Here is a 22,293-nt window from a genome sequence, read left to right as displayed (position 1 = left end):
CCAGGGCAGAGTGCACCTGAGCCCAGTGCCCTCTGCTCTAAGTCCCAGATGGGGCAGACCCTTCACCCCCACTACTGCCCCCCATCACCTCCTTGGGTGTCCGAGTGTAGTCCTGCATCCGCTCCACTGACACGATGCTGCTCTCCAGGTCTGTCCAGCTGCGGACAGCCCACTGCAGCGTCTGGGTCACCTGGTGTGAGAAGACACCTCATTGGCTGGAGTAAAACCACCCACAGGTTTGCATCAGCTCCCCTGGCAGGGACGGGGAGGGAGGCCTCGGGGCAGACAAGGGGACTAGACTTGGCTGCAGCCTCCAGGACTCCCCTCTCCTTTCTGTAGAACCAGGGCATGCAGAGCAGAAAGGAGCCCTCAGATGTCAGCTTGTCCACCTTGTCTTGATACAGGTGGTGGGGGGACAGGACCAGAGAGGGTGCATGGCCCTCCCAAGGACACCCAGCAGGACCCAGGCCCTCTGACTTGTTCTGAGAGGTTTTCCTCCCCCGATTGCTCATCACACTTGGAACCATGTGCAGCCTCTCACCAGGGCCCACTCTCCTCTCTCCAAACTCACTTCCCTCCAGACTCGCCCTTGCCCGCACTCTCCAACCATACCACCTGCTTGCTGTTCCTCTAGACTAGAGCAGTAGTCAGCAAACTCATTAGTCAACAGAGCCAAATATCAACAGGACAACGATTGAACTTTCTTTTGAGAGCCAAATTTTAAAACTTAAACTTCTTTTAACGCCACTTCTTCAAAATAGACTCACCCAGGCCGTGGTATTTTGTGGAAGAGCCACACTCAAGGGGCCAAAGGGATGAAGCCCACAAGGCCCGCATGGGGTTCGTGAGCCGCAGTTTGCCGACCACTGCTCTAGTGCACCCTCCCTTCATCCCAGGGCCTTTCCTCCTGCTGGTCCCTTCCCTAGGAAAGATTCCTCTCTAATTCCCTCCCTCTCTCCCTCCCAGCCTCCCCCTGGGCCACAGCTCACGAGCCCCCTCCACAGAGAGGCCTTCCAGGCCAAGCAATAGAGGAATACCCACCCACCAGCTTCAACCTCTCACCTTGCTTTATCCTCACCCTTAGTTACCTCAACTGTAAAATGGGGATAATAACAGTACCCCTGATGGGGCAGGGGGAAGGATTAAATGAGTTAATGTTTACAAAGCTCTTCGAACAATGCCTCATTCATAATGAATGTTACTTATTGTACATGTATATTTTTCCCTTCACAGATGTCATGACCTGACATCAAATATTATTATTAATAGATACCAAGAAGTTAACAATGCACTGGGAATGCACTCTGTATACTTTATCTCAGCTAGTGGAGGGATTGCTACCCCATTTTCCAGATGAGCTCACTGAGGTTCAGAGAAGGAAGACTCTTGCTCAAGGTCCAGCAAGGTCACCTCAGCTAAGCTCTCGTAAGAGCCTTCTTGTCCTCACTGGTCGGTAGTTTGGACTTGGGCCCTTGAAGGCCCCCCTCCCATGAATCTGTCTGTCTCTGTCCTGCCTGCTCCTGGGAAATCAGGGTGGGGTGTCGGGAGTACCTGGAGAGCGGCGGAGACGGAGAAGCCCACGAGGCCCGCGCTGAGATGGGCCTTGCTCAGCACGGCGCACGTGGCAGCGGCAAACACCAGCCCGTTCCCCAGGAGCTCCAGGTTGGCAGCGAGCCACCTGAAAGGGGGTGCGGGTAACAGCAGGGTCAGCGGGGGCCCTCTCTGTGGGACCTGCCCCTCTGGGCACAAAGCCTGATCATGGTGCCAGCTCGAGTGCCCATGAGGGTCCTGACCATGGCCTCCTCCACACCCAGGCCCCACCCAAGCTCAGAGGGTGGGGGAACTGATGCTGTCTCACCTGTGCCTAGTGCAGGGCTCGTCGCACAGTAGGTGCTTTAGGTAAGCTTTGCCGTGCTGCCAATATTCTGTGCTTGGGATATGCCAAGTCATATACCCTTATGTTTTCCGGACTAAACCCAGTCTCCATGTTCACGTGGCCACCATCTTATGTTCATGCACAGGTCAGCTCGAACATCACCTCCTCAGAGAGCCCTCCAGGACTGCTCCTGCCTTTCTCTCTGACACAGCTCTGGTAACTTCCTTCATGACAGTTGTTGTCATGCTTTATAATTCAACTACTTAATCAGTCCTGGATTCTCAGTCTCCATCAGGAGATTGTGAGCTCCGAGAAGGCAGTGGCTTGGTCTCCTTCATGGCTCTGTCCCCAGAACCTAGCATAGGACCCAGCCCAGAGTAGATGCTCGACAAATATATTGAATTTCTACTCTACCATTCATTCATTAATTAATTAATTCATTCATTCGTTAACAGATGTGTATTGAGCACCTATTGTACGCTACGCATATTGGAGGGGCTGGGGGTACAACCATGAACCAAAAGAATAAAAATCCCTGTCTTTAGGGAATGCTGGGCTTTCTACATATAACACCGAGTCCCCCCAACAACCCCACGGGTTGTTGTTGTCCCCATTTGACAGCTGAGGACGCTGAGGCTCAGAAGGGTAAGGTACTTGCTTAAGTCCAGACACATAACAAGCGTCAGGATTTGAGGCCACATCTGTCTGAGTGATGCCAGAAAGCACATTCCCTTTCCAACAGGTCCTTTTTCTCAATGAACCAACTAACAAGTGAATGCCAAAGAACCCGTCTCCCACTCCCTAGACCTTGGGGACACCCTCCGCTTCTTTGAACCCAGGTGTAGCCATCTGTGGAGTGAAGTGACATCTGATTCCTTACAGTTGAGGTTCCAGTGAGAGGTGCTATATACAGTGTGGAAATCACTGAGGCTTGCACAGCGTAGGTGCTCTCTAAATGTTCGGAAGGTTTCTCCTCCCGAGGCGAGGACTCCAGGAAGGCACAATGGCCTTGAGATGCTGCTCAGAGCTACAGAGCCTGATCGCCCCAGCTGACTGGGAGCTGGCAAAAGGGAGAAAATAATTCATATTTATTGAGCACCTACTGAATAAATTGTGTGCTTGACCCTCTCTGTATTCTGGTACTAGACTCCTTGGGTTCAAATCCTGGTTCTACCACATATTCACTGTGTGGCCCTGGGCAAGTTCCTAAATCCCTCTCTGCCTAAGATTCATCATGTATAAAACAGTCTCTGCCTCACGGGGTTATTGATGGGATTGAATCAATTGATCCATGTAGCGTGCTCAGTACTGAACACGTAATAAGCATGTTATAATTATTAGCTATGAGTGTATTTATTTAATCCTCATCGCCACTCTTTGAGTGTAATCCCACTTGGACAAATGAGGCTCAGAGAGGTTATATATAATAACTTGCCCAAGAACACCCAGCTCAGAGCTGGGATTTGAACCCATGTCTGTCTCTGCTCAAAGCTTGTGTTTTTGTTCTTGCTTAGTACTGAGACAAGGTGGAGGATGCTTATGTTGCTGCCTTGTCACCAAGGCAACAGAGGCATCTTCCCTTTTGCTGACATCTGTGCCTCCCTGCCCACCTGCTATTGGGAAGCCCTCAGGCTAGGTTCCATCCGCTCACAGTGTAAGCCAAGTACACCCTCAGAACCCAGCTTTCTCCCCAGCGCACTGTGTGACCTTGAGCAGGCCACTTTACCTCCCTGGCCACACAATATGATATCTGTGTCTGAGGACACAGATGGATTGTAAAGTCTTCTCTGCCTCCTTCCTACCTGTCAGCCACCAGCCGTGGGAAACTGACTCGCTGGCTTTCATCCATGTGGGCATTGTTCTGAGCCATGAAGGGGCGCTGGGCCCGGAAGGCCCTGACCACTGGGCCGCCCTGGAACGTCTCCGCCACGTGGGAACACACGAAGGAGTGCCTGGCTGACTCCATGCGTCTGAGTTGGCATGAAGTGGCCACGTACAGGCTCTGGGGGGAGGGGGGGAGGTGGGAAGAGGAGAAGTCACAGACACAGAGAGGTGATTTGAGAAGCTCAGGGAATCCTAAGTACTGTTACTAGTGTGCTGTGTGACCTTGGGCCAGTTGCTTTCCCTCTCTGAACGCCAGTTTCCTTGCAAATAGTTCTTTTTAAAATCACCAGGGATGATTCAAAAACCTCCAGTGCCCCAACCCAGACCTATTCCATCAGATCTCTGGTGGAGTCACCCAGGCCTTGGTATGTTTCAAACTCCTTCCTGGTAATTCTACTGTACAACCAGGATCGAGAAACCACTAATCTAGTGCAAATGTTTCATCCCCAGCTCCAGGGCCAACTGCTTTACTTAGGGCCAGTTACCCGGGAACAAAACCATAAAGGGCAAGGAAGGCAGTCGGCCGAGTGGAACTCATTTCTTTAACTCTAGGGTTACATGCCAGGTGCTGGGACCATGATGATGCTCAGATAATAGGTGTTGTTCATTGGTTTGCTGTTGCAAGTGAGTACAGCTGGCACAGGGGAAGGTGCATTTGCTGAAAAACGGGCTGCATGCCAGGCTCTTTACAAACAGTAATGAGTAATTGTGAGGTGGGCATTAGTGGCAGTCACAGTTTACAGGTGAGCAACACCTGAGGCTCAGAGGGAATAAGCAGCTGGTCCAAACCTCCGTTTCCAGCAAGTGGCCGGGCCTGAATTTAAATCCACCTCTGCCTGACTCCCAAGCTCTCAATGGAAAAGTAGTCCCTCCTCAAGTCAAGAGGATGTAGGGAAGACCTGGGATCGTTGTGGAGGACAGTGGTGGCCATAGTTTTTGTCTGACTATCATGGTTGCTTCTACTCTACTCCTGATTTTTTTAAAATTTTTTTTTTTTTTGAGGGAAGTGCCAGTCAATGGTGGGACCTGATTGTAGAGGTGGTCACATGATACAACCTAACCAGTCAGAGTAAACTATCCCTTTGGTCACAGTGATTAGTTCAGGGATAAACACATGCTCCCTAAATGCCAATAAGAGTCTTCCCTGGGATTGATATACGAAAACTGAGCTGGAGTAAATTTTGTGTGTGTGTGTTGGGGTTGCTAAGGTGGGATGCTGTGAGTATAGGGTTGCAAAGGGCCATCAGGCCTGACCATTGGAAAGAGAGTGTGTGCAAAATTGGGCCAAGCAGAGCTAAGTTAGTGGTTCTTAAACATCTGAATGTATCAGAATTACCTGGAGAGTTTATTAAAATCCAAATATCTATGTCCAACTCCCATAGAGTCAGTAGGTTGTGGGTAGGGCCTGAGAATGTACATTTCTAACTGGCTTTCAGGCAATTCTCTGCTGGTCCAGGGCCACACTTTGAGAACCATAGAGCCTCCAGAAGAGCAAGAGCCTCCGGAAGAGCAGGCTGGATGCCCAGGCCCTCCCCAACCCATCCCCCCTAGGAGCACTGTGGCCATGGAGGCAAGCAGCCCTATAGCTGCGGAAAGAGAGGGTGTCAGAGCATGAGGGTTGGGGACCCTCACCCCCACCCATGGTGGCCAGCTCATGACTCGGCCACAGAGAGTGACTGGCATCCTGGTGACAGCTGGCCACTGCAACGACTGCAGGTGAGCCATTACATTCTATTCTCTGTCGAAGCTGATGTAAGTGGGTCTCTGGCCACTGGAAGAGTCTAGTCTAAAGCAGTCGTTGAGCCCTTGCAATGCCTTTTTGGTTTCCAAATATTTGGAGCGGAGGAAGCTCATTTCAGCAGCAGCAGGACAAAATGTTAGCTGTGAGGAACTTCGAGGTGAACATTTGGGAGACACAGGTAAGAACAGGTGTTAGAAGTAGGCTGGTGCCTCTGCCTCTGGGAAGTCTTGAGGGGTGGCCCCCCACTGCCCAGCGGGGCAGAACCTGTTTCACGGACTCCTGCCCGGGGACAGGGGGCTGACTGAGGTGACCTCAGCGGACCCCAGGAGGCTTCCCAGCCTCTCCCTACCTGAAACCAAGTGTAGAGGAGCAGCAGCGGCAGGATGGCCACAGCAGCCAGCGGGGTGGCCACTGTCACCACCAGGCTGACCTCCAGGAGTCCGAAGGTGTAAATCAGCAGGGACCGGAGTTTGTCGGGGATGTCCACATCCACGGTGTCCGTCTCCTTGGAGAAGCGGTTCAGCAGGTTCCCCATGGGCGTCCGCTCGAAGAAACCGATGGGAGACCGTGCCACGTCCCACAGGAGCCTCCGGAAGAGCCGGCTGGATGCCCGGATCCCCCCTAGGAGCACGGTGGTCGTGGAGGCAAGCAGCCCTATAGCTGTGGGAAGAGAGGGTGTCAGACCATGAGGGCTGGGACCCTCACCCCGACCCATGGTGGCCAGCCCATGACTTGGCTACCCTGAGGATCCCTAGACGGAATCACCCTCCACCAGGCACCTCAGAGTGTGATCTTATTTGGAAATAGGATCTTTGCAGATGTTATTAGTGAAAGATCTTGAGATAAAATCATTCCGGATTTAGGGTGGGTTCTAAATCCAATGACTAGTGTCCTTTTAAGAAGAGGAGCACCGCCCACCTGGCTCAGTGGTTGAGAGTCAACCTATGAACCAGGAGGTCACGGTTCGATTCCCAGTCAGGGCACATGCCTGGGTTGTGGGCTTGATCCCAATGTATAACAATGCCTCATTCATAATGAATATTATTTTTTCCTCTTGAGGCAGCCAATCAATGATTCTCTGTCATCATTGATGTTTCTAGCTCTCTCCCTTTCTCTCTCTGAAATCAATAAAAATATACTTAAACTAGATATGTATTAGATATGGTGCTTACACTAGATATGTATTCATATAGCTAGTATACAGGGTGTCCCCAAAAATGTATACACGCTTTGAATAATTAATAATTCTGATGGGTATAATCTGAAAAGAAACATCAATCAGCTGAGAAGCCACACAGAGACACAGGTGGTGATGTGAAGACAGGGGCAGAGACTGGAGTGACATGCTATAAGCTAAGGAACGCCAGGATGGCCAGTGACCAGAAGAAACTAAGAGAGAGGCACGGGATGGACCCTCCTTCAGAGCCTCCAAGAGGAACCAATCCTGCCGACTCCTTGATTTTGGACTTCTGCCTTCAGGACTGTGAGGTAATTTCTGTTCTCTAAGCTACCAAGTGTGTGGTTATTTGTTTTATGGTAGCCCTAGGAGACTTACTGTATATACTCCCTTCTTCCCATGCCACGCTATGGGCTAGGAATGGGGCTAACTTCACTCCCTGTTTCTGGGGTGGGGCAGATTTCATTCCTGGCCAACCCAAACCACTGCCGTAGGTTCAGGGATGAACACGTGACCCAACACGGGCCAATGAGAGTGAGACCTGGGACTTTGCTGGGGCTTTTGGAAAAGAGGTGCTTGCTTTTTTGAGGTGGCCAAGATGGAGCTGTGGCATACCAATCATCTCATCACGAGGGGGAGAAGCCTACCTGGACAGGAAGCTATCCCAGAGGAAGAAAACAAAGCCATTCCTATAGCCTCATTGGACCCCTGGATTCAGCCATACCTGAAGCTACTCATCTATGGATCCCAGTCCTATAAGGCAATCCATTTTCTTGGTGCTTAAACTAGATATGTATTCATATAGCTAGTATACAGGGTGTCCCCAAAAATGTATACACGCTTTGAATAAATAATAGTTCTGATGGGTGAAATCTGAAAAGAAACATCAATGGAGCCATCAGCTGTCAAATGTGTATATTTTTGGGGGGCACCCTCTATTATAGCTCTATAGTTAGTATTGTTTTTATTTTCAAACAGAGCAGACCCCAGACTAAGGAACGTTAGCAGGGAAAAATGATAGTGGGTCAGTTCTTCAAGATGACAACAGTTCTTAATGTATGTGTCCCTAAAAGCAGGGACAAAGTACACAAAGCTCATCTGGAGGGGTGGGGATGGGGGTGCTGACAGTCCCCAGTAGTCAGTCCTTGGGCTTGCCCTCTGTGTGAGGGTGAGGGGAGAGGCGGAGCCAGCTGAATCGTCATGTCTGCCCCCACCTAAGTGTCTGCCCCCATCTTATCCAGCTGCCCCAACTTCTGGAGGCTGACAGCCTGCATTTGCCAGGCAGTATGGTAGAGACCAAGGGTTCCAGAAAGGGAGTGATGTGCCGTGTCCCCCGCCTCCCACCTTAAGGACGCGGGTCTGGGCTTGGACCTAGGATATTCGCACAAATCTTCAGGCATGGGAGGGCCAGGGATCCCCGAGCGCCTGGGATGGGGATGAGGGTGAGGAAGGTCAGGGAGGGGTACCTTGGAGGCATCCCAGGAGCCCGAAGACCCAGCCTCGCGTGGCCGCCTGTGGCTGCCGCCCATCCACGGTGGGGTCGTCCACCCACAGGCTGAGCCAGTAGCCGCGGCAGAAGGAGGCCACTTGCTGGCAGAAGAAGAGGAACAGTGCGTAGAGGCAGAGCGGGGTGTCCACGGCCCGCATGTAGCTCAGGTACAGGGCGGCCTTCACCTGCAGCACACGGAGGAGAGATGGGGCAGAGAGAGGGCCCAGGGGAGGGGTGAGAGAGGAAAAGCAGGTGAGGCTCCCAAAACACGCTGCCGCTGGGCAGACAGGAACTATGTGCAGACCTCACAGGTCCTCTCACAGTACCTCCCACCTGGAGCACCACCTCCTTGGGAGTCCCCACCCAGCCAAGCAAGATGGAGCACCACCTCCCGGCAGGCCCCACCCAGCCTCAGGGCCCCCTTCCTCTACAGAACACCAGAGGGCCCGCAGGAGCCTTCAGAAGGACAGGCTGTGGCCCTGCCTGGCTTCGGAGTGATTTATTGAACACCTACTATGGGGCAGGCATGTGTCTCTATCCTCATCTGACAGACAAGGAAAGGGAGGCACAGAGAGGTTAAGCCACTTGGGTAAGTCCACCTCCCACCAACCGGAAGTTCTCCGCAGCTGCAGCCGGAGGGAACTTTTGAAAATATCAACCTGACCCGATCGATCTTGCTATTGCTGACCCGTGCATGGTTTTCTCTTGCTCTCAGAAGACATTCCAGACTTCCTGTACCCCTCTCTGACTTTGCCCCCCACTCACTATCGGCTGATCTCTTGGGATCCCTTTCTTTGCTCCTTCCCACCTCAGAGCCTTTGTACTTGCTGTTCCCTCTGCCCAGAATGCTGTTCCCCCTGCTCCTTCCAGGGCTTGTTCCTTTGCATCCCTCAGGGTTCAGCTCGAATGTTCCTCTGGGAGCATCCTATCCAAGCAGGCCCCTGTTGGCTGGTTGCCATCTTATTGCCCTTCTGTTTTGTCTTGTAGCATTGATCATTATCTGATATTACCTTGCTTGCTAGCTTAATTAGTTGAGACTGTCTCCTCCTACTAACAAGCAATCTCTGCCCCGACAGAGACTTTGCCTGGCATGTAACGGGGGCTCTGTAAGGTTTGCTGGGTGGATGAGTGTGTGGATGGTTGGGTGGGATGATGGGTGGTTGGGCAGATGGGTAAATGGATGGATGAATAAATGAGTGGGTCTGTAGGTGGGTGGGGATGGATGAGTGGATGTATGGATGTATGGATGGAAGAGTGGATGGAAGAGAGGATAGATAAAAGCGTGGATGGATAGGTGGGTAGATGGAAGAGAGGTAAGTGGATGGGTGGGTGAATGGATGAATAGGTGGTTGGAAGGTTGGACGTAATGGATAGATGAGTGAGTAGATGGGTAGATGGATGGGTAGATGGGTGAAAAGGACAGATAGGGCAGGTGGGTGGGTGAATGGGTGGAAAGGTGGACAGGTGGATGAATGAATGAGTAGGTATGTGAGTGGATGGGTGGAGAGACCTGCAGAAAAGAAATAGTACAAGCTCCAGATTAGGAATTACCTAGATTTGAGTCCAAGTTGGTCACTTGCTAGCTATGAGAGCACAGAGAAGCCTCCCAACTCTTTGAAACCTCAGTTCCTTCACCTCTAAAATGGAGTTATCACCATCTAATTTTATTATTATATTTTAAAAATATTTTTTATTGGTTTCAGAGAGATGAAGGGAGAGGGAGAGGGGATTGAAACATCAATGATGAGAGAATCATTGGGTGGCTACCTCCTCCACGCCCTCTACTGGGGATGGATCCCGCAACCCAGGCATGTGCCCTTGATCAGAATCGAACCCAGGACTCTTCAGGCCACCGGCTGATGCTCTATCCATTGAGCCAAACCAGATAGGGCATCACCATCTAATCTTAGAGTGCTTGTGAACATTAAGAAATAGAAAGTGTCTAGACTCTTACTTGGCACATAGTAGATGTTCAATAAAGGTGACTGCATGCCCCCCACCCAGTGCTCTATCTGGTGGCAGGTCTTGAGCCCGGAGGGCAGCAGTAGCAGTGGCTGTGGAGGGCAGGGAGCAGCTGATGGTTACCTTGCCATACTGCACACTGTCCCCTCCTGTTGGCCGTCCTGTCCTCTCAGGGTCATCTAGGGGAACCTTTGTCTGGGCCTCCAAAGCGGTGCTGTCCATCTCAGGGATTGACTTCATGGACCTGTTATTTAGAGGAAATGAGGACAAATTAGTCTCTCCTCCTGTGGGAGGAGGGGGTTCCCAACAGTCATGGCCACTGATAGCCACTGAGCTCTGGGGTGCACTCTTCATTCATTCATTCATTCACTCACTCATTCACACATTTATTCAATCAACACACTGAGTACCAAGTAGGTGCCATGCTGTGCCCTCCCTTTGTAGTGCCCAAATAAATGCCATCTATTATCCCAGAGTCAAACAAGCCTGTTGTTTCAAAGCCATTTCACTGAATGAACTTATTTGCCCAACCTCAGAACTTGGTTTTCAGAGGATTTTTTTTTTTTTTTTCCTAAGCTTTGCTGCAATCATTTTGCTCCTTCTGTTTATCCTCAGATTTGTCATTCTAGGTTGGCAGGATGTCAATTCTGCACAATCTATCATCTATATATTTGCACTTGAGGGCAAATTGGTCATTCTGTGAACTGGGCATTTGGGGACTTAATTATTTTGGCCATGTGATTGTCACACACGTTTTGATGAGTTATCCCACAACTGAGCACCGTGGTGGGTGTTGACTCCAGAATAGTTTTGCCCCCCACCCGCCTGAGCCACAGGTGGTCTTTAGCTTCTGCCTGTACCCTCCCTGTGCTCAGGACCACAATGTACTCACCTCTCTGGTCCACCCATGGGCCTCCCACCTCCAGCAGAGCCTCTGGGGTCCTCAATGCCGGTCGCGAGTTCTGTTTCTGCAAGGTCAAGGGAGTCTTGTCACACAGTGGGGGTCCAGACCCTGGAGTCCGGATGCTGACACCCACTGGCTGTATAGCCTTAACTTGTCTGAGCACCTGTGTCCCCTGCTCTGGCTCCTGCAGCCTCTGGCAGTCCTCCCAGGGTTCTCAGGAACATTATCCATCAATCAGTCGCTCCTTCATTTACTCAGTAAATACAACTGAGCCCCTGCTATGGACTTGGGGCTGGAAAACATCAGTCAACATGGCCTTGGCCATACTACTTTCGGGGTCCCCAGACACCATTGCACAAGCAGTTCAGTGTGGCTGGAATGTTCTTTCCCAACTTTTACCCAAGCTTAGGTGTCACCTTCCCCAGGAAGGACCCTGGTCCCCCGGCCATCCCCCTGGCCTGGGCAGGTTCCACCCTCAGCTCCAGGACAGTGACATTGTAAATCACACCAGCACTCAACAGATATTTTCCGAAGAGACAGGGCCTGGGGCTGGGGCACCTGGGTGTGAGTTCTTGCTTTGTCATGGAGGGGTAGTATACAGCCTAGAGACGAAAAACCACATGCTGTTGGTCAAGTTGCTTGTACCAATCCCAGTACCAACACTTCTAAGCCATGTAACCTTGGTCCAGTTCCTTATTCTGGGCCTTAGTCTCCTCATCTGTAAATGGAGGTGATTAAAGTGCTGACCTAACAGAGGCACAGAGATGAGTACATGAGTCAGGGGGGGTGAGGTGCCAGAGGCTGTTCTCCATCGCTCGTTCTGGGTGAACTTGGGTTGGTGGCTTCGCTTCCAGAACACTGTCATTTTCCCAGCAGGCATTGTGTTCTCTGGATCATGAGAAGCCCTAGCTAGCGTGGTTTGGATTACCTGGCCTCTAGGCACCAAGTGAGCTTGCTCAGTTTCTGTAGCAGTTATAGGCATAAACTCAAATTCTAATCTTGTGACCTTGGGCAAATTATTTAACTCTCTCTTTTTTTTTTTTAAATATATTTTTTATTGATTTTGTACAGAGAGGAAGGGAGAGAGAGAGTTAGAAACATCGATGAGAGAGAGTCATCGATCAGCTGCCTCTTGCACACCCCCTACTGGGGATATGCCCACAACCAAGGTACATGCCCTTGACCGGAATCGAACCCAGGATGCTTCAGTCCCCAAGCCTACGCTCTATCCATTGAGCCAAACCGGTTTCGGCAAATTATCTAACTCTCTTTGTCTCAATTTGCTCACCTCTGAAATGGTAGCAAGAATTGCATGTGCCTCAAAGGGGTATTGTGAAGATCAAATTAAATATTGTGTGTTTATTTATTTTTAATTTATTTTATTGATTTTTGAGAGGGAGAGGAAGAGGGAGGGAGGAAGGGAGGGAGGGAGAAAGAGAGAGAGAAAGAGAGAGAGAGAGAGAGAGAGAGAGAGAGAGAGAGAGAGAGAGAGAGAAATATCAATGAATCAATGATGAGAGAGAATCATTGATTGGCTGCCTCCTGCATGCCCCACCTACTGGGGATTGAGCCCACAACCCAGGTATGTGCCCTGATTAGAAATTGAACCTTCTGGTTCATAGGTCGTTGCTCAACCACTGAGCCACACTATCTGGGCTAAATACTGTGTGTTTAAAGATGCACTTAACACTGCCCCTGCCTCAGGCCAGAGCTTGCAGGGAGTGTGGGGCCAGGGCAACCCACTCATGCCAGTGGGATCCTTGATAGGAGTCAGGCACAGAGAACCAGCAAAGCTCAGTCAGTACCTCCTTCTCCTCTCCCTCCTGGCTGTCTGGCTCGATCCAGAAGGCTCACCAGGGCCCCTTTCCTGTTCAGAAGCTCCTGGTAGGAACCCATCTCTGCAATGGCCCCATCTTCCAGCACCACGATCCGATCAGCCTGGGGCAGGACTTGGAGTGCGTGGGTCACGAGAATCCGTGTCTGGGCAGGGAAGGGGTGGGAGTCACATTCAGGTGTTGGGAGGTCTTCCAAAGCCTGGGGCTCAGGACGGGGCAAGTTCCCACTTCATGAGCTCCTGCCCTTTATCTTGAAATCAGCCACAATACAGATATAGAGGGGCTCCTTCAATCTACATCTCAAAACAAGAAGTTCACCTGACTCCAGTGGCCTGAGGGAGGCAGGGCTGCAGCTCTTTAACCACATACCCATAAGCCAAAAGTCACTGCTGTTGCAAGCCACTGAGGCTTGGGGGTTGTTTGTTATGTAGCATTGTCAAGAGAAAGCTGACCGTTACAAAGAGGAAAATTGGACTCCAGGAGGGTGGTGGTGAGATAGACTTGGGTTATGCTTTCTCTGCCTTTGCCCTGTGCCCTCTGACACACTTTCCCCAAACTTACCGTTCCCTGGAGCAGCCCGTTGGGCCCGATGACCTGATTGAAGATGTGCTGGCCAACATGAGCATCCAGGGATGCCAGGGGGTCATCCAGCAGGTATACAGCAGCCTTCCTATACACGGCCCGGGCCAGGCTCACCCGCTGCTTCTGGCCCCCAGAGAGATTCATGCCCTGTGGCCACAAGAGAGGGACAAGGCTGGGTGAGGCAGTTACGATGGGGCTTATCAGAATGAGGTAGAGCTCACTGTGCCTGTCTTCCAGGGCCACCTCCCAGCTGTCACACCTGCATTCAAACCAATACTCCTCCACCTCCAGGCTTTTCCCAGCCTCCCTTCACCCCTTCCCAAACTTCCTGGAGGAGTTGTCTGCACCTTCTATGGCTTTCTCTCCTCCCACTCGCTTCTCCCTCCACTTAAATCTGGCTTCTGCTCCCATTTTCTCCACCAATACTGCCTTCCTCAAGGACACCAGTCATCAGTCGCCTGTTGCTTAATCCAGTGGCAGCTTTTCAGTCCTTATTTTCATTCATTCATTCATTCATTCACTCATGCACATATGAGTGAATGAGTGAGTGAGTGAATGAATGAATGAATGAATGAAAATATGTACTCATATGTACTGCAAGGCTATGTTATACCAGCAGTGTTCTAGGCCAGTGGTTGGCAAACTCATTAGTCAACAGAGCCAGATATCAATAGCACACAATTAAATTTCTTTTGAGAGCCAAATTTTCTAAACTTAAACTTCTTCCAACACCACTTCTTCAAAATAGACTCGCCCAGGCCGCGGTATTTTGTGGAAGAGCCACACTCAAGGGACCAAAGAGCTGCATGTGGCTCACTAGCCGCAGTTTGTGAACCATGGGTCTAGGGTGCACAGCGTGAGCAGGAATGCTGTGCGGGGTTAGGTGGTCAGAGAAGGTCTCTCCCTGAAGAGAACATGTAAGTGCAGGCCTGGTAAAAGTGAGGGCTGGACTCCAGAGAAAGCTATCCAAGCAGGGAGAACAGCAGATGCAAAGGCCCTAATGTGAGAGTGTGCTTCGGATGTTCAGAGAACATCGCAGAGAACCATGTGGCTGGAGTGGAGCATGATGGGAGGTGGGGCCAGACTGGGGGGGAGTTTTGTCAGGGATGGGCAGGGCTTCGACTTTGAGCGGAGACCCCCTGGAGGACTACAAGCAGAAAAGGGTCATGATCTGACCGAGGTTTAGCTGCTGGGATTTGAGGACAGAAACATGGAGGGCAGCCAGGCGACGCTGCAGCAACGTGAGGGAGAGCTGATAGTCGACGGGACCGGGACATTCTGGGTCTGCCTCAATGGGGGACCCAACAAGACTAGCCCATGGATTAGATGAGGGCATAAGAAGAAGAGAGGTATCAAGGGTAACACAAAGGTTTTGGATCTGAGCTCTAGGAGGACGGGGCTTCCGTTTCCTGGGATGGGCGTGTCCTCAGAAAGGATGGGACACAGCTGGATGGACACAGAGGCCAGCAAGCACCCCTTGCTTCTGAAACACCTTTCACTTGGCCTCTAAGCACCTCATCCTCCTCCCTGGATGCTTTTCTCACACAGGGGAGCCTCTCCTGCCCCCTCTCCCCTTCTCTCCAGGAAATCCCACCCATTTCCTTAACTTGAACTCCCACTTATCCACTCTCAATTCCCTAGCCCGGGGCTCAGCAGCCTTTTGCTGGAAACGGCCTGATAGTAATTTTAAGCTTTGCTGGGGGCCCAGTATCTGACACCAATGCTCATCTCCGCCCTTGCTGTGCAAAAGCAGACATGGCCCCCTGGTTCATAAATGGGCATGGCTGTGTCCCAATAAAACTTTATTCACAAAATATGGTGGGCCGGATTGGACCTGTGGTCATAGTTTGCCAACCCTGCCCAATCCCTAGCTCTAGATGCATCTATCCTGTTTATTGGCTAACTCTGCCCAGGCCTTTTACAGAGGTCCAGGGACAGGAAGCGATGTGACCAATGTCACCCAAAAATGCAGGGCAGGAGAGGTGCCCAGATCTCCCCACTCCCAGTTGGAGAGCCGGTCACCTCCAATCCCTGCCATGTCTTTCTGCCGCCCCATGATCTGTTTTCTAGCATTCACTCATTAATAACAATTTATTGAGCACCTACTATGTGCATGGCCCTACGCTGAGCCCTCTTTCCTGCCTTCATCTCCCCTTTGTCCCTCTCACCACACTGCCCACAGCTCAGAGAAAGAAGCAAATGACCCCAGACATAGTGCCTCCCTGTCCCCAGAAGGCTGAGCCCTCACCTGCTCCCCAATTTGGGTGTGGACTCCTGCAGGAAAGCTGCCCACATCTGGCCACAGGGCGCAGGCCTCCAGGACCCGCTCCAGCCATGATGGGTTCAGCTCCTGCCTGAAGCACACGTTCTCCACCACGGACGCGTTCTGGACCCAGGCCTCCTGGGGCATGTAGGCCACAGGACCCTAAAACACAACTCACGTTGGCAATGAGGCCACTGGGGATGGAGACAGGAGGGCGCCAGGCTATTGCTGGTGGTGGAAGGTGGAAAGAGGACGTGGAGAGGAGGGGGAGGGTCATGGAGGTGTGGGGAGGGGTCTAGGATGGAGGACATTCTAGCAGAAAGGCAGGGAGTGTGGTCTCACCTTGATGTTCACGGTCCCCTCCACCTTTGACAGCTCCCCAAGGAGTGCGGAGAGCAGAGAGGACTTCCCTGCTCCCACGGGACCAACCACAGCCAGCAGACAGCCCTGTGGCACACTGAGGTTTATCCTGCAGGGGAGATGCATCCTGGGTAGGCCCAGCCTGAGTCTGTGCAGAATTGGTGAACCTCAGAGCCAGGCAGGCTTTCCCACAGGTGCTTCATCCAGGAGGCTGCTAAGAGGACTTTCAGGGGCAGTCCTTCCTTCTCCTAATCCTTGCCTGACTACGCAAGCTGCCATCATGTCCCATGCATGTGCATGGGAACACATGTGTGCACACCCACACACATGCATACACACATAACACCACAATGTATGTGCACACACAAGTGTATGCATATCTAAATAAACATGTGCTCACACGTGCATACATGTGTGTGCATATACCACCACAATGTGCGCAAGTTCACATCACACGCCTGTGTGTGCACACGATACATGCACACATTCAGGCACATATAAGTACCTGCACATGTAAGCAAACATGCTCTCAGACGTGCACACATAGGCATGCACACGTGTACACACACAGAATTTATTGTGGCAGGAGGATTTAACCAGCATCATGTCTTGATTCAATCATTGCAATAGGCTTCTTACTGCTCCTCCTCCTGCCCTTGGCCCCTGCCCCTGTTCATTCTCCACCCAGGGGCCAAAGACACGGGAGTTACAACCCGAGTTAGATCACTACGACCCGCTGCGGAAGCCCTCCAGCAGTCCCCACGTCACGCGGGGTCTGACGGCCCCGAAAGATGCACAGCCGCCTGCTGCCCTGCGTCAGCCACACAGACACCCCCCACCCCCCGTTCCTCAATCACAACCGGGAAACGGCGCCCCCCCAGGTGTCATTAGGAAATGTCTGGAGATATTTTAATATCCTGGGTTATCACAACTGAGGGGAGGGTTGCTGCTAGTATTCGGAGGGTGAATAATGAGGCCCGGTTAAACACCCTACAATACACAGCACAGCCCCCCTCACAGAGGCATCCAACCCCACATGCCAATATGATGAGGTGAAGGCACCTGGGCCTAGGCATCCTCCTGCCCCAGGACCTTTGTACGTGCTGTTCCCACTGCCTCGGCAGCTCTTCTCTCAGGCGTGTGCAAGGCTCATTCCTTCCCTTCGTTATGACGCCAGTTTAAATGCCAGGCCTCCTCTCACTACACATGACCCTGTCAACACCACAATCACCTCCCATTGATTTCTCATTTGTGTGCCCCCCTCATCAGAATGTCAGCCCCAAGAGTGCAGGGTCCTTGTCTGGTTTGTTCACTATCCCTAGTGCCTAAGACAGGGTCTGACACATAGCAAGTGCTCAACAAATACTATGCAGTGAGCAAATGACAGTCGGCAGATACTGGCCAGGGCATTTCAGGTCCCTCCATTGGGACTTCTGGGGTTGACTGGGATCTTCTGCTACAAAGTCCCAGCCAGAGAGCGGAAGGCTGGAGGTGACAATGATGCAGGGACTGACACAGGAGGGAGTGAAGCAGGCACAGCTGACCCGGCCAGGCTCTTCTTGGCCGGGACTCTGGCATCATCTTGTCCAGACCGGGGAGCAGAGGCTGCCTCCTCCCTGACAGGGGCCAGAGATGCCCTGTCCCCGCATCTGCAGGAGCTCTGGTTTTCCAGAGACTCTGACACGGCTGGGCCTGGGAGTTGCCCTGTTAGTGCACCAGCCCAGGCTCACCCACCCTCCAGCCCCAGGCCACAAACCCACACCGTCCCTCATGTAGGAAGTGAAGCCCCTTTGTACCTGTGCAGGCAGGGCGGGCTCTCCAGGGACCAGGCAAAGGTACCTTCTCGCACACGGATGCAATCCTCTTTGGCAGCTGCAGGCATGAGAGACCTGTTACACCAGACACTCCGGCTGGCCTCCTGGTCCCAGAGAGCCCTCCCCTGCCCTCCCCCTGCCCTCCCCCTCCATCCCCTCCCCCTGCCCTCCCCCTCCTCCCCCCCCCCTCCTCGGGCACTGTCCCCAGAGGCAGCCAGAAGCCTCTCCCACCGAGCAAACGGCCCTGCTGCTGCTCACTGGCTTGAGTGTGACCCCGGCATCCTGCTGAGAGCCTCCTCCCTCCCACGCCCCTCCTGCTGAGCTCAGCACTCACAGCCTCTGGAGGGACTCCACACCACGGCCTCAGGGTCCACTTCTTCCAGGCAGAGGAAGGCGGCCAGGCGGTCAAAGGACACCCGGGACTGGGGAGAACAAAGCCCAGGTCACCGGGGCCGGAAGGGCAGAAAAAGAAGTGAGGCTGCCACCGGTCGGTGTGGTTCAGCGGCTAGAGCGTTGGCCCGCGCACCAAATTCCTGGTCAAGGGCACATACCTGGTTGCAGGTTCCCTCCCCTGCCCTGGTGATAGGGGCACATGTGGGAGGCAACCAATCGATGTGTCTCTCTCACATCAATGTTCCTCTCTCTCTCTCTCCCTCTCTCTCTCTCTCTCTCTCTCTCTCTGTCTGTCTTTCCCACCCTCCCATCCATTCTCTCTAAAAATCAATGGAAAAAATATCCTCAGGTAAGAATTAACAAAAAATAGAAAACACAAAAATAAAAGAACTCAGGCTTTGGGTGTTGGGTGTCTCAAGAGGGTGGGGTAGGCTTCCTGTCCACAAGCTTTGCTCATTTGCACGGGCACGATTAGTACAAAGATTAGTACAGGGCTTTTTTTTTTTGTTGGTTTGTTTGTTTAATCCTCACCCCAGGATATTTTCCCATTTATTTATTTTTTTTTTTAAGAAAGAATGAAAGAGAGAGGGAAAGACAGAGAAACATCAATATGAGAGAAACACATCGATTGGTTGCATGTGCCCTGTCCAGGGCCCAGCTCAGGAGGAGCCTGTAACCAAGATACGTGCTCTTGACTGGAATTGAACCCGGAACCATTCAGTCCCCAGGCCGACGCTCTATCCACTGAGCCAAACCGGCTAGGGCCAAAGCTTTCTAGGTGACAAATGATGCTTACGGTGGTGGTGCCCTCTCTGCTCCTTGCTCCTAATTAGCATAATTGGTAGATGGAGCTACCCTTCTGCAGGCCACACCCTGGAAGATAGCCCGCCAGCAGGCCATTACCAGGACCAAATCTAAGCCTGTCCACCTGCTCCCAACCCCAAACCCCTCCTTGGTAAGGTCGAAGGGAGCCATTCAAAGAGGGATGTCCAGAGCCGGTTTGGCTCAGTGCCTGCAAACCGAAGGGTCCCAGGTTTCACTCTGGTCAAGGGCACAGACCTCAGCTGCAGGCTCCTCCCCAGCCCAGGCCCTGGCCACTGCTTGTGCAGGAGACAATCAATCCATGTGTTTCTCTCACATCAATATTTCTCTCTGTCTTTCCCCCTCCTTTCCACTCTCTCTAAAAAAATAAATCAATGGAAAAATATCCTTAGGTGAGGATAATAATAATAATAATAATTAATAAATAAAGAGGGATGGCTCAGCCAGGCAACTGCTGTCTCATTTTCATCACCCCTAGGGAGGCACAACATGAGTAGAGACTGTAAAGAAGATAAATAAGGCAAAATTGCTTTGTGTAAAAGGGAACTGAAATGAATCCATGCACTTGAAATTGCTGGATTGGTGAGGCTGTGTATTTTGAGGATGTTTGCTGACACCTTCTGCGGTAGCCTCTGACCCTTCCCTCCCTGTCTGCTGCTCTGATCCATCCCCTTTCTCACTCCCTTTCCTTCTCCTCCTCCACGGATGGCGGACTCACCCCTGCAAGACTCCCCCAAACCACCTCGCTCCCCCTGCCTCACCTGGACCACAGAGTGGATGGAGAAGGGCAGGAAGGCCTGGGCCTTGTTGAGGATGTTGAGAACCGTGAGGGTCACGAAGGCTTTCTCGGCATCCATGGCATTCTCCTCGGCCACCAGAGTATGGACAGTAAACACCACCAGTGCCACCTGGGTGAGACACAGGGGGTGGCGTGAGCGTGCATGAGTGTGGCCAGGGACACCTAAGCCAGCTGTGGCCTCTCCAGGGGTCTGTATGGCCCCTAAACACAGATCTCCCCTCAGATTCTGCTACTGGTGAGGGGAGTGCGTACAGGGCCCCATTGTCAGTGGGTATCAGAAACTCTGGACTCCAGGCATGGGGGGACACTATCATTCCCCATCCTGTAGAAGTTTGTGGTTCCAGATGTGGGTGGGACTTGTGATCCGAGAAACCTTGGGAAGATATCTGGGAAAGCAGCAAGTATTGGCAGCACTTGAGGGCTCTAGGATTGGTGGCATTTATGGTTCTAATGCCACTCGGTGTGATGGTCACTCTGCGTGATGCTTAGTCAGTGCTGATCACTTCCACAGTCACTTGTTGTCATGGTGACTCAGGGATCCTTTTTGGGGAGCCCTCGTGGTTCTAAGGGATGGCACTTGCCCTTCTGAGTGTTGACTGTGTGTGATGACATCCTGGCAAACGGCCCCTGGGATTCCAGATCCTTCTGGGAACAGTGGTGAAGGCCCACTTGTCACCAGGCTTGCATGATTTATGGTTTGAATTTTAAACCTGGACCCAGCAGTGAGTCACTGTGGGTTTGACTGCAACGGCATGAGGGCAGTCAGAGCCATGCTTTAGAAGGCCGATCTGGTGAAATCGACTGGAGAGAGACAGGACAGGCTGTGCCCAGTGTGTGTGTGTGTGTCGGGGGGGGGGCAGCAGGGTGAACTTGGGGTTCCATCTCTGCAGCTTCCTGCACCTGTCACCAATTCCCCAGAGCAGTAGAAGCGGCAGTTTCAGAAGACTCGAACTTTCAGGAGAATGACACGCCTTCCTAGACACAGGTCGGGGGATGACCTGACTGATCGGCTAATCAGCGGAAAGCAGGGACCCCGGAGCGAGAGCAGGATCCAGGATTCGGGGGCTCCACCTACCCCCTCTCCCTCCCCCAGCACCCCCCCACCCCGCCCACACTCTGCAGGGAGATCAGGGTGACGTCACCAGGAACGTGGACACTTGGAAGGACACCAGAGACACAGAGAAGAGGAGCCCCGAGGTCCTCAGGGCGCCCAGCTCCTGGCCCCGGATGCGCAGGACTCTCTCCAGGAAGGCCTCCTCCCAGCCGTGGCACTTGATCGCCCTCATGTTCCGGAGGACGCAGCTGGTGAGCCGAGCCCGGGAGTCCTTCTGCCTCATTTGCTCCTCCTGGGACCAGAGGGGGAGAGGCGAGAGCACAGGGACAGGTCTAGAGTCCTCCACCCCGGCAGCCACACTGCCCCTTCAGCAAACCCTGCCGATTCAAACCAGGCCCCAAGCTGCCTGCCTCTCAGCCTCTCTGTCCCCACAGTCCTGGCCCAAGCCCCGTCGTCTCTCTGGACCATGTCAGCTCCCTTTGTCCCCTGCTTCCGCCTTCGTCACAGGGATGCTGCGCCCTAACCAAGGAGGCCCCCAGTGCGCTGGGAACAGGGGCGGGGACCTGAACTGGCTGGCATGGTGCCATCAGGAAGGCTTCCTGGAGGTGGGGGTGACATACGAGCTATGGTGGGTGGGTGGACAGGGGAAGATGAGGGGGCAGCATGACTTGGAGGACCTCCAGTGTGGTCAGAGGGGGTGTGGGGGACCAAGAAGGAGAGGTGGCCTGGATCGTGCTGAGACTTGGAGGTCAGGCTGAGGAGCGGGGCCGCTGGGTTTTACCTTTGAGGGGCATCGTGAGAGGGCAGCTGTGTGGACAATGTCTTAGAGAAGGCCAGACAGGAGAAACAGTCTATCCGACATTTTTCTTCGTCCTCCCTCCCTCCCTCCCTCCCTTTTCTCCCTTCCTCCCTCCCTCCCTCTCTCCCTCCCTTTCTTCCTCCCTCCCTCCCTCCCTCCCTTTTCTCCCTCCCTCCCTCCCTCCTTCCCTCCCTTTCCTCCCTCCCTCCCTCCCTCTCTTCCTCTCCCCTTGCTTCCAAGACCGTATTGAACACCTATGACAAGCAGTATTCTAAAGCTGAGACTGCATCAGTGAGCATTCCTTACTCTGGGAAACTTTCATTAGGACAACAGGTAGACAGTAAATGGAAGAACTAGGCGTGTCCTATGGCGGGTTAGGTGATGAGCGCCCTGGAATGAAACAGCACCAGCCCAGGAGCCGAGCTGCAGGAGTACAGGAGGGGGAGGGGAGGGCGTGCTGCGCTGAAACCAGGAGGTAAGTGGGGCTGCCCAGACTTCAGGGAGGGGAGGGAGGAGACCTGACCCCTGGGATGAGAGTG

General features: G+C 52.7%; 1 protein-coding gene across 6 annotated transcripts in view; it reads right to left on the bottom strand.

Annotated features, from left to right (window-relative positions):
• The window catches only part of ABCC6 (ATP binding cassette subfamily C member 6), a 51,744-nt gene that overhangs the window by 5,414 nt on the left and 24,037 nt on the right, over window positions 1–22,293 (bottom strand). For 3 of the 6 annotated variants that reach the window (XM_036411292.2, XM_045571269.1, XM_045571270.1), the window contains 15 exons: window positions 21,044–21,247; window positions 19,864–20,010; window positions 18,222–18,309; window positions 17,870–17,945; window positions 16,056–16,182; window positions 15,699–15,875; window positions 13,430–13,597; window positions 12,839–13,013; window positions 11,022–11,097; window positions 10,253–10,379; window positions 8,145–8,352; window positions 5,851–6,161; window positions 3,679–3,878; window positions 1,552–1,678; window positions 89–190 (listed from right to left, as the gene is read on the bottom strand). In XM_036411292.2, coding sequence (XP_036267185.1) covers window positions 89–190; window positions 1,552–1,678; window positions 3,679–3,878; window positions 5,851–6,161; window positions 8,145–8,352; window positions 10,253–10,379; window positions 11,022–11,097; window positions 12,839–13,013; window positions 13,430–13,597; window positions 15,699–15,875; window positions 16,056–16,182; window positions 17,870–17,945; window positions 18,222–18,309; window positions 19,864–20,010; window positions 21,044–21,247 — 2,313 coding nt within the window. The remainder of the gene's footprint in view (window positions 1–88; window positions 191–1,551; window positions 1,679–3,678; window positions 3,879–5,850; window positions 6,162–8,144; window positions 8,353–10,252; window positions 10,380–11,021; window positions 11,098–12,838; window positions 13,014–13,429; window positions 13,598–15,698; window positions 15,876–16,055; window positions 16,183–17,869; window positions 17,946–18,221; window positions 18,310–19,863; window positions 20,011–21,043; window positions 21,248–22,293) is intronic. The other 3 variants (XM_036411293.2, XM_045571267.1, XM_045571268.1) reach the window with 3 other exon arrangements.

The sequence above is a fragment of the Pipistrellus kuhlii genome, unplaced genomic scaffold, assembly GCF_014108245.1.
Source record: "Pipistrellus kuhlii isolate mPipKuh1 unplaced genomic scaffold, mPipKuh1.p scaffold_m20_p_4, whole genome shotgun sequence".
NCBI classification, from domain to species: Eukaryota; Metazoa; Chordata; class Mammalia; order Chiroptera; family Vespertilionidae; genus Pipistrellus; species Pipistrellus kuhlii.
Note: the sequence above shows the minus strand (reverse complement) of the source record. Positions and strands in the feature narration are given on the sequence as shown.